General features: G+C 50.2%; 1 protein-coding gene and 1 pseudogene across 3 annotated transcripts; one reads left to right on the forward strand and one right to left on the reverse strand.

Annotated features, from left to right (window-relative positions):
* Positions 1-1,257: 1,257 nt before the first annotated feature.
* Positions 1,258-6,229, reverse strand: LOC149364387 (uncharacterized). 3 transcript variants are annotated; one of them, XM_089574319.1, is made up of 7 exons: positions 4,909-6,229; positions 4,730-4,841; positions 4,371-4,551; positions 4,179-4,259; positions 3,792-3,863; positions 3,206-3,411; positions 1,258-2,837 (listed from the first exon to the last, which is right to left on the reverse strand). In XM_089574319.1, the coding sequence occupies exons 1-6, from the start codon at positions 5,172-5,174 to the stop codon at positions 3,401-3,403; spliced, it is 723 nt and encodes a 240-aa protein (XP_089430445.1). In that variant the 5' UTR covers positions 5,175-6,229; the 3' UTR covers positions 1,258-2,837; positions 3,206-3,400. The 3 variants fall into 3 exon arrangements, with proteins under 3 accessions (XP_089430445.1, XP_089430444.1, XP_089430443.1); XM_089574318.1 differs by lacking the exons at positions 1,258-2,837; positions 3,206-3,411 and having other exon boundaries at positions 3,475-3,863; positions 4,371-4,447; positions 4,505-4,551; XM_089574317.1 differs by lacking the exons at positions 1,258-2,837; positions 3,206-3,411 and having other exon boundaries at positions 3,475-3,863.
* Positions 6,230-6,790: 561 nt separating this feature from the next.
* Positions 6,791-8,590, forward strand: LOC149364388 (uncharacterized; annotated as a pseudogene).
* The last annotated feature ends 1,990 nt before the right edge of the window (positions 8,591-10,580 follow it).

Below are 10,580 nucleotides of genomic sequence, written 5' to 3' on the forward strand. Positions count from 1 at the left end.
AGAATCAGTCCCGTAAGTTAGTGTTTTGACGACGCGGTGTAGTACGATATGCGCGCCTTGTCAGAGGAGTCTGTATGCTACTATTATCACGCCGAACACATGCCATAAGAAGCGTTGCTGGAGTGTACTGCATTATCAGGGCAATTTAAATCAAGGCACAGGGTGTCTGTGCTGTGTAGCAAAACGTAGCACACCATGATAAGTTACAAGGCCACTCTTGCAGCAGCAGTTGCTTAAAAATCTCAAATATGCATTGTATTCGTGTCGATGAATATCAGGCATTTCAAAATGTGTCACTGAGCTACGCATTGTGAATGTTGCGTTGTACTGTAGAACTTGCTTTAATGATGTTGAACTCGGCGCCGACAAAGGGCATGTTTAACTGTGTGTCATTGTTGGTTACACAGGGGACAGTGGTTATCCGCTGGAGCCATGGCTTCTGACACCGATGCCAGGCCACCCAAGCACTGCGTCTCCACAGGGGCAGTACAACACGGCACACGCCTCCATGCGAACGGTGGTTGAGCGCGCCATCGGCGTGCTCAAGAGCCGCTTCCGGTGCCTGCAAAGGTACCGGACGCTCCATTACGAGCCGGAGCGAGCGGCTTGCATCATCGCAGCGTGTGCCGCGCTGCACAACCTCTGTTTGGGTGCCCCCCTTCCAGCAGACGAGGAGGATGTCACTGGCCCGGACGAGAATGGACCGCCTCTGCCAGACGGCTACCTACATGGTACAGGGACTCGTGTGACGTACCTGCGGGGTGCAGCCATGAGGAGCAGTGTCGTAGACCTGTTCCGGAGAACACGCCGCCAGAGGCTGGACTATCTCCGCATGGTACGCCGGCGGTTTTGGCGGCAGTCCCAGCCAGCGCAGTAGCAGGGATCAACATCGGTTGTGCGCCTTCTCCTCAGGGCTCACGGGGAAGTGAACCCAGCCCTTCTGCGCGCCAACTTCGCATATCGCCGCGTCCACCCGTCGCATGCACTTGCTCACCGTCGGTTGTGCGATGCCGACATGCACCTCGTTACCTACAGCAGGTTGAAAGTTGCCGGTGGCAAAGAACCGAAGTGCACACAACACCTGTCGCCGCACCGACAACGCACTCGCACACACACCTGCCAGTTCATCGGCGAGTTCGTCGCACAGCCACACCGCTGTCTGCTTCTCCAATCGAAAAAGACGCCGGAACAGCTCGTCCGGCAAGTCAAACGCGTCTTCGTGCACTCTCCTTCATCGTTGCTCGCGTCAACCCACCTGCCTCTTTGCTGACGTCACCTTGCAACATGGAACAGTTGCTTGTGTTCACCACCTATGCAAGTATTCATGTGTGTAACCACCTGACTCTTTGCTGATGTCACTTTGCAGTATGAAACACAGTTGCTTGTGTTCACCACCTATGCGTATATTCATGTTCGTGGCACTGCATAAATGATGAGTTTTGGGTGAACAAGGCAACAAATGCTCTTGGTGTTTTTTTGGAAGAGGAAGACCACACACACACTGTTTTGCATCGCATGTATTCAGTGTGCACATTTCACCGTTTAGAGACAGCATGGCACCCATTTCGACCTTTAAGCATTGAGTGTACTGCATACAATGCAATTGACACAGATGTAACGCATTCAGTAGTGCCTCGTGATGCGCAACTTGTGCCACACAGAGACAGAAAAGAACAGTGGTAAGTATCACAAGCCTGACACATGCTGTGCAAGCAGAAAGGCACATTCGTACATCGATGTGATAAAATATGAAACATGACTAGAACAATGGGCTACTGTTGCATGGGACAGTGTTCATAGTAGATTCAGGAGGACTACAAAAACCTGAATGCAAAAACATCCACAGATGTTGCAGCATGAGCACAGAAGAAACACATTTAAATAATGCAGCTGATTCAGCATGAACAATGCAAAACATCTACATATCACAGATGATACAGCAGGAACAATGCAAACAACATTTACCTATCAGAGATGCTGAAGCATGAACAATGCAAAAGAAAAATTTCCATATAACGGATGATACAGCATAAAGGCATGTGACTACTTCAGTTCAATGATTGTTGCATGGCTGCATCCTGCCTATGACAGGCGTGTTTACATATATAAAAATTCAGACTGCACTAGTGTTCCGAGTGACAGCAGCGCACATCAGCGTGCAAAACACAACATGTTGCTACGACATGTTAAGAACAATAGAAAAAAACAACAAATTGTTATGCCTATAAATCGAAATGAGAGCATCACAGCTGCAGGTGCACGCATGAAATGTACGCGTGACGGAAGAAAACGGCAGGGAAAATTACCTGCGAACAACATAGTTGCATGCAGAACAGCTTTTACACCAGGCACACGGCAGGAAAAAAAAGAAATACGAATACACAGCGCAGTTTGAGCACCTGGCAGAACGCAACTAAATCAAAGGGAATTGAGACCAGTTTCTGCACCTGCTAAAAGCTTGGAAGGAAAAAATGAGAATACACGTGCAGTTTCTGCACCTGGCGCTAACGGAAAAAAAAAGAATTAAACGCACACAGTGTGTGCATGTCAGAAGGTTAACAATAAAGAAGAAGAACAATAAAGAAGAAAAAAAATTACACCGATGCGTCCGGCGACTGTGTGCGGTTGCGGATTAGAACGGTGAGTAGCCCGACACACTGAGCAAGCAGGTGCTGTCGGGCCGACTCCTCTCCACGTGACTCCGCAACAGCAGCTGCCATTTGCTGTGTGGCCGTTGCTGACAGCTGCAGTGCGCCTGCCGCCTGCCGCATCGCAGCTGCCACATCGGCCATGGCGGCAGTTTGCGCAGCGGTTGCTGCAGTCGCTGCTGTCTGCACCTGCAAAGGATAGGAGCTTGAACTGCACTACCCCGAGTGATTGAAGAGGGCTGGTTTCACTTCCACGGTAAACATGATGCGGCCAAGCCCTACATGCGTGCGTTCCATATGGCAGCGACAGAACGCCAGGCTCTGTGAATCATGTGCCGAGGGTACGCACTGTGCGAAATAATGACGCGAAACGTAAAAAAAAAAATTTGATAGATGCTTAAGCTTCACCTTTGAGTGGAACGCGGCAGCGTGTTGCAGCGCTGCCAGGGAGCCAAGGCATGGCCGTGAACACAACAAGCAGTCATTATCAAAATTGAATACCCATGCATTATGTTATATTTCTGTGTAAAAAATCCGAACATTTTGTCTGCACATACCTGACTGTTGCTCTCAATGAGCCTTTCCATGGTGTCGAGCAGCCGCTGTTGGAACTCGGCGTCCTGGCGGTTTCGCGCCTCCGCCAGGTCAGCGCTGCGCCGAGTTTCCAGCAGCAGCTGCTCCACGGCGTCTTCCTCCGCCCGCCTGCTGTTGCGAGGCGGGCGCCTTCTCGCGGAGCTTGGCCCCGGCTGTGGCTACTGGGGGGCTGTCAGAGGGGAACATGCGCATATTACTCAATGTGGTACACTGTTGAATAAGCAAACTGATCTGTACCATGTCTGAGAGAACTATGTACATGAATACACACGAACAGGCCCATACAAATGCATACGCTGTCAGTGATGTAACGAACGTGCCATTGTAGCAACATATACGCTGTGCGCATTGATTACACCAATGGGTGCCATCACAGTCCCCACTGCAAGAGGACAAAACTTGCACAAGCTCCAGTGCCTGATGTACGGGAAAGTTTTGCGACCACTGTTGGATGATTTTGATTATACATATTGCTCTGCAAATCATACTGAGGCCGAGCAGCTTCCAACTCGGCTGCTAAAGAGGCTACATATTTGCAGGCTGACTCACCGGCTTCTTCGCTCAGCTCCTCAGCAAGGAGGTCCCCCAGCAGCACACTGTCCATGCTGCTCATGCTGTCGTCTGCATAAAAGCATTACAGCACAACTGATCAGTGGACAGTTGCACCGAAGTGTGCAGTGCACCATAGTAAAATGAACACCTACTTCATTTGCGGCACTACGAGAACTAGCAAATCCCTAGGAGCAGAACAAAAACATCACTATCAAATGTGGAAACTGCATATGCAACCTCCACTTTCTGCATTCGGACTACTCAAATCCTTCTCATAGGATTTAACTTCTTCTACCTCAGGCTCATCTGTTCAATGATATTCAAATCCACACAAGACGCTAACAATGCGCACAACTTACTAGCCATACGAAACGGTTCACCTACCCGCTGACAATGGAGACGACAGCGGTGTAGGCGGCGGAGGTGGTGCTGCTTCTGGTGCTGCTGCTGGTGCTGCTGCTGCTGGTGCTGCTGCTGCTGGTGCTGCTGCTGCTGCTGCTGCTGCTGGTGCTGCTGCTGGTGCTGCTGCTGGTGCTGCAGGGGGTAGTAGCAGCAGAGGTGCTGCTGCTGCTGCAGAGGGTGGTAGCAGCAGAGGTGGTGGTGCTCCGGAGGGTGGCAGAGGTGGTGGTGGAGATGGTGGTGCTGCTGCTGCCGCTGCTTCTGCTGGTGGCGGTGGTGATGGTGGTGGTGGTGCTGCTGCTGCTGCTGCTGCTGGGGGTCGCGTTGGAGCTGATGCTGCTGCTACAGGAAGCTGGGCCTGCGAGAAGGCAAACCGCCGCACGTTTACACATGCATATCCCGAAGTTCATCTTGATGGTACATTGTTCACAGCACGACTTTGTGAAACAGTAAAGAATCCCTCATTACCACCAAGCAGGTAACTGTGAAAACGTCTATAACCTCACTACGATTCTATTACAACATTGCAAACGCACCTGTCGCCTGGCAATGGGGAAATAAGGTTTCCCCACGCCCTTGGCACTGGCCCACCCCAAGATCTGGATGATGCGGCCCCCAGAGCCAGGCAACTTGCCACCTCCGGTGCCCCTGCGAGCGAATGCGAAGAGACACGTTACTGCGGCATTCCATTTACCAACACTGTTGACAGACTCACCCTTGGCCGGCCCGCAGACTTGCCAGCTCCGCCCTTGTTTGGCAACACATTTGCCGCCAAGACTGCCGCCAATGCTCGGCAGTCTTGACAGCCGGTCCCAGTCGATTCAAACTCTCCGCCAGCTCGTCCCACAGAGCGCGCTTGCGGGCCGCGGTGATGGTATTGGAAAGCTCCGTCGAGGCCCGCGCCAAGAAGATGTGCTGCTCCAAAAAATCGAGCAGCATCTCTTCTTGGGCAGCGGACATGCGGGGTTTCTTAGGCGCCATCGCAAACTAGATTTCCCGCCTATTCTCTCAGAGATATCAAACAACTTCCGCAGGGAATAGCGGGGAGTTCTTTCTGTGAACAGGCAATAGTGCGGACTACACAGCTTGGGGTCAGGGTAGTCGCTTTACGAGAGGGAGCGTATGCGTGCTGCATTCCGAGCATTATTTCTCGCGCCTATCGCTTTAATGCGAGCATTTAGGCTTCCGTCCGGAAGGAAACAGAATCGGGAAATGTACTTTCTGTTGTCCGCCTAACCGTTTTGCTCTTTCTTGTTTGCTCCTCCGGTCGTTTTCGTTACTCAGTCATCTCTTTGCCGCAGCTATACATATAAACAAAACACACATATGCGAACGTACATCATTTATTTTTCCCCACAAATCGCACTTCATGGTCGTCTTCTATTTCCTATGGGAATACAGACAGACAACCACACATTAGATACTGGAACACTCCACCCTTTGACACTTTTGCCATCGATCGTACGCGCCTACCAACACAGGCTTACCTCAAACAGTTTTCGCCGATTTCGTGCCAACTGCTCCTCGCAAGTTTGCTCAGCAGACCCGTAGCCTTCACTGTCTTCATTCACATTTTTCTCAGCACTTGGAACAACCGCACAGTACCTTGATTTTCGTCGCCACGTAAGAAAACAGTATCAAGGCGTGGAACAGCTGTTTTCGTGCGAAGCGGCTTGTTGACGTTTTTTACCGCCGTCAGCGCACCCCCGCGGCAGCGAAAGTTACCCACTAGCAAATTTAATAGCCTAACTTCTTGCGCTTCTTGTTTTTTTTGATATTTTTCATCTTTAAACATATTTTTTTGGCAAAATAAAATAATAATTATTTTTATTGTTGAGCATTTCTTTACCCTTTTAGCAAAAATTTAGCAGACGGTCCCTCGTCGTGCAGACAAATGCTTCCGGGGCGCCGCTCTGCTGCAATTGGCTGATCCCTCGTTACGTCAATTTTGCGTCAGGCGTCGACGTCACATCGTTTCGTCATTTTGACGTCACTGTCAATAACTTTTGACAGGTTTTTGACAAAGTTCCGTAATACGGGTCCAGCCTTCGCGTAGTTTTTCTGATAAACAATATTTCATCTTTCTTTAGCGTATGGCAAAAGTTATCTAAACGTCTTTTACTTAAAGACAGGGGCAAGGCAGTTAGTTTTGATGGCTCAAAATCTGATTTGCCCAAACGTGGACGGGTCGCGACGAGTCCCCTCATTTCCATTTACTCCTTCAGTTTGCCTCCCACTGATGTGCACTAATTTGCGCAATGTCAGCTGCCGATGAGGCCCTTCAAGTGGCATGTACGGCTGGAAAAGCAGCGCTTGGGGACCTTTGTGCCGAATTTTTTTTTGCCTACAATTACGGTAAATATTTCATCCCACCTTCGGTCTACTTTTATTTAATCTTGCTCCCTTATCGCTGTAAAAGAGGCTAATCCGATAACTCTAGGAGGCAAAGATAATTGAATATAAAGCCCCTGTTCTTGACAGCTGAAGGGACGTTGGGGTATCGTATGATATTGGCGCGTGCTCATGGGAGCGCGCCGACGATGAAGACGAAGTGTGCGTGTGCCGGTGGACAAAGACGAAGTGCGTGTGTGGTTCGGACAGCCATCTTGTGAGTTCTCTGCTGTGCGTTGAACTTCGCTGAAACTGTGATCTGTGCCGGTCCTGTCTTCGTTACATTTTTGGTGGAGGTGCGGGGTACTTTCCAACATCTACGTGCCCCGAAGGCTCTCTATGAACACGGATTTGACTCCGATTCATCGCAGTACGAGCCGCCGAATCCAAGGTCAGTCACCAGAGTATGGTCCGTTATCCCCTAGGACCACGGCTCCAGCCGCGACGCGCAGGACTGACGCGGCACCTATGGCTAGCAACGGAGACGCGGCAGCTATGGCTGACAACGGGAACTCAGCTGCTCATTTCCTGGTCCTCCAGCCGCGAACGCCGCCGACCTTCCATGGCGAAGTGTTTGAGGACGCGGAGGACTGGCTTGACCAGTTCGAGCGCGTTGCCAGGTACAACGGCTGGGATGCGGAGCGGAAGCTGCACAATGTTTACTTCGCTCTTGACGACTCGGCGCGGACGTGGTACGAGAACCACGAGACGTTTCCTTCTTGGGAACGGTTCCGTTGCCAGTTGCTGGCGACCTACGTCAACACCGACCGTCGGGAACGAGCTGAGTCGGCGCTGCAGTCAAGGAACCAGCGACCCAATGAGAGCGTCGCAATGTATTATGAGGACATGACACGACTGTTCAGAAGGGCGGATCCAAACATGGCCGAGGACAAGAAAGTGCGCCACCTGATGCGCGGGATAAAAGAAGAACTGTTTGCTGGGCTTGTGCGAAACCCACCTAAAATCACTTCGGAGTTTCTATCGGAGGCCACTACCGTCGAAAAGACCCTGCAACAACGCGCCCGCTATTACAATCGCGCCGTGAACACCGTATCAATTGCTGACTTTGCGCCAGCCTCCAGCGACTCCGCTGACACCCTTCGGGAGCTGGTTCGATCTATCGTCAAAGAAGAGCTGCACAAAATGCGCCTCTCTGCCCAGTCGCAGCCGCAGTGTCCGTGGTTAGCACAAATTATCCGAGAGGAAGTGCAGCAGGTGGTCCCTGAACCTGTTGCCCCTGCGGCCCTTACACCGACGCCCCCGCGCCAGACGTACGCGTCGGTACTCCGACAGAACTGCGACCTCGCCCCTTGGAGCACAAGCCCATCCGCATCTGCTTTCCAGCCGCGGCCCCCGCCTGTCCCTGTGTTGCCCGAAGCCAGGCTGCGGAAGACGGACGTGTGGCGGGCACCTGACCAGCGGCCCCTTTGCTACCACTGCGGTGAGGCTGGCCAATCTCGCGGTGGTGCCCTTATCGTCGAGCTGGAATTCGCGGATTTCATCCGCGATTTCCCTGTCCGCCCAATGGCGAACGGCCCCGCGAAATTGAGGAGCACCTGTCAACGCGCCGGGATCACACTCACACTGATTTCCCTCGCCCTGACTACCGCCCACCAACCTCTACCCGCTATCGTTCGCCGAGCCCCCGTCCTTCGACAAGCCGTTTCAGCCGTTTCAGCCGCTCACCGAGTCCTCGCCGGGGAAACTAGACCCAGCGGCCTGCGGAGGTAAGGCCGCTGACGAGCGAACAGCCGAACATCCTCCATCGCGTTCCCGACCAGACGACGTCTATCAAACGAGGACACGTGACGATCACAAAGGATGTGCAGCTTCGGACTTACCGGTCGATATCGACGATTTAGCAGTTACGGCATTGGTTGATACGGGAGCGGACTATTCGGTTATGAGCAACGAGCTAGCAAAAGAACTGAGGAAAGTTTTAACCGCGTGGACTGGGCCTCAGATTCGCACAGCTGGTGGGCACCTAATTACCCCTGTTGGCCGGTGTACGGGGAGAGTTACAATCGACGGATTTGTTTACGTTTGTGACTTTGTTGTCCTACCTCACTGTGCCCACCAGCTGTGCGAATCTGAGGCCCAGTCCACGCGGTTAAAACTTTCCTCAGTTCTTTTGCTAGCTCGTTGCTCATAACCGAATAGACCGCTCCCGTATCAATATATAGGGTTTTGGAGTTTTGAGGCCTCTGGACTATCAGATGCCGTAGTGGAAAGCTACCGATTATTTTTCACCACCAGTGGTTTTATAACGTGCAATGATTTAGCGCACCAGAAGGGCGTTTTTTTTTTTTTGGTTTTGCCGCTATTGCAATGTGGCCGTCGCGCGATTCGGTTTCTCCACCTCAGGCTTGGTAGCCGAACGCCATAACCACTAAGCCACCGAGGCTAGTATCATAAAATTTGCTTCAGCAAATGGACTGACACATTTGATGCTTGTATGTTTTCAAATGAAGAATGACATAAGCATCATTTTAAGAGCATTTTGAACATAACTATGCGGCAACAACGTTTCTAAAAGAGGCGTTGCCATGCTAGGAGCTGCTCTAATGCTTTCGTTATTTGTCCTAAATGCACACGATAATGTAGCCCCTGAAGTTGACACATGCCAATAAAATGGCTTCTTAAAACTGGGAACATATTCACTGCAGATTCGTACTGACCAAATCCTGAGTTACCATTGGAACGATGTAACATTACGTTTGGCACTCATTTCGCCGTAAGTATGCACCATCAACGACTTGAAGATAAGACACCTTTGACTTGAAGAAAGAAAAAAAATACTGATTAAACCAGTTTCCGACGTCTAGCAACGTGAAGGAGATTCCAGTTAAGAACAAAAGACCAGGTCCTAGATTTTACGTTGAGTGGGCTGTCAGAGTAAATGAACCTGTTCACGAGTGCAAAGCAGTCGCAGTCGAGAGTGTTCTTGCAGGAAGGCACTAACTGAAGGACAGTGCTTAACCATGCGACGCAATGAATGTCACACTCGACGAATTGCCTCCACCACAGCACTGAGCGTGACATTCAGTGTATCGCATGGTTAAGCACTGAGTGGTATAAGAAAAAAAATGACAGAATGACAGAAGGCAAAAGAGACTATAGCTCAAAGCCGCACCACCTGAAGAGCAATAGAATTGAACAAAAAAAAAGTACTGGAAGCCTCATTCCCAGTTGCATTTCCCTTCGAAGACGGAAGAAAAAAAAAACAAGTTAAATGAAAGACTCAATTCTTTGAGTCTTTGCAGAAAGGAAAGACTAATGCAGAAAGGAAGCAGAAAGGTGCAGAAAGGAAGCTAATACATTTGAAGATGAAGAAATGTATTGCATGGCTTGCTTTCTTTTTAGGCGCTGCACTATCAGCCATGTCGAAAAACTAGAGTATTGCATGCTATTCCGTGAGGCTCTAGACTCGGCCGTCGTTTTTAGGTACTCAACTCGACATAAACAGATAAATCTTTGTCTGCTCAGGTGGAATTTTAAAACGCTTTCAGTTAGACGCCACTATGGGCCAACTAAATACCTGCTGCTTACGCTGCAGACTTACTGCAGACGTTTATACAAAAGGTCGAAAAAAGAGATAGATCTGTCTCGTAGGAAAAGGCTTTAGATGAGTAAACACCTACATTTTACCAGTTTTCGTGCGACAGCATGAATTTGTCATTTATATACCTGCACATATCACCTTGTTTGCATTGTTGTATACTGCCATGTATCGCTATCACCCCCGTGCATCTCTGCGTAAAGAATAAGAAAGTACTCAAAATGCCGTAACTTACTTGAAGTGGCAACCTCGACGTACCTCCTTTAGGTAAAATCACGTGTCATCCTGCAACAGTTATTTACTGTGCACAGTTACACATTAATATCCTAGGATTTACGAGAATCTTCTATTGCAGCCAATGTCCTTAGTAGAGAGAAATCAAGGATCCCATGCTATGCTATTACTGAAAAATTTATGAGTTTGCCGAAATCTTAGTG

Source organism: Amblyomma mixtum, chromosome 2 (assembly GCF_055824585.1).
Source record: "Amblyomma mixtum isolate Tamu chromosome 2, ASM5582458v1, whole genome shotgun sequence".
In the NCBI taxonomy this organism is placed as follows: Eukaryota; Metazoa; Arthropoda; class Arachnida; order Ixodida; family Ixodidae; genus Amblyomma; species Amblyomma mixtum.

Excerpts from the sequence above, each read along its gene's own strand:
- LOC149364387 (XM_089574317.1), bottom strand. The coding sequence starts at position 5,174 with ATGGCGCCTAAGAAACCCCGCATGTCCGCTGCCCAAGAAGAGATGCTG. Across the intron at positions 4,552-4,729 it reads TCCCCATTGCCAGGCGACAG|GCCCAGCTTCCTGTAGCAGC; the intron begins GTGCGTTTGCAA and ends GCCTTCTCGCAG. Across the intron at positions 4,260-4,370 it reads ACCTCTGCTGCTACCACCCT|CAGCAGCAGCAGCACCAGCA; the intron begins CTGCAGCAGCAG and ends CAGCAGCAGCAC.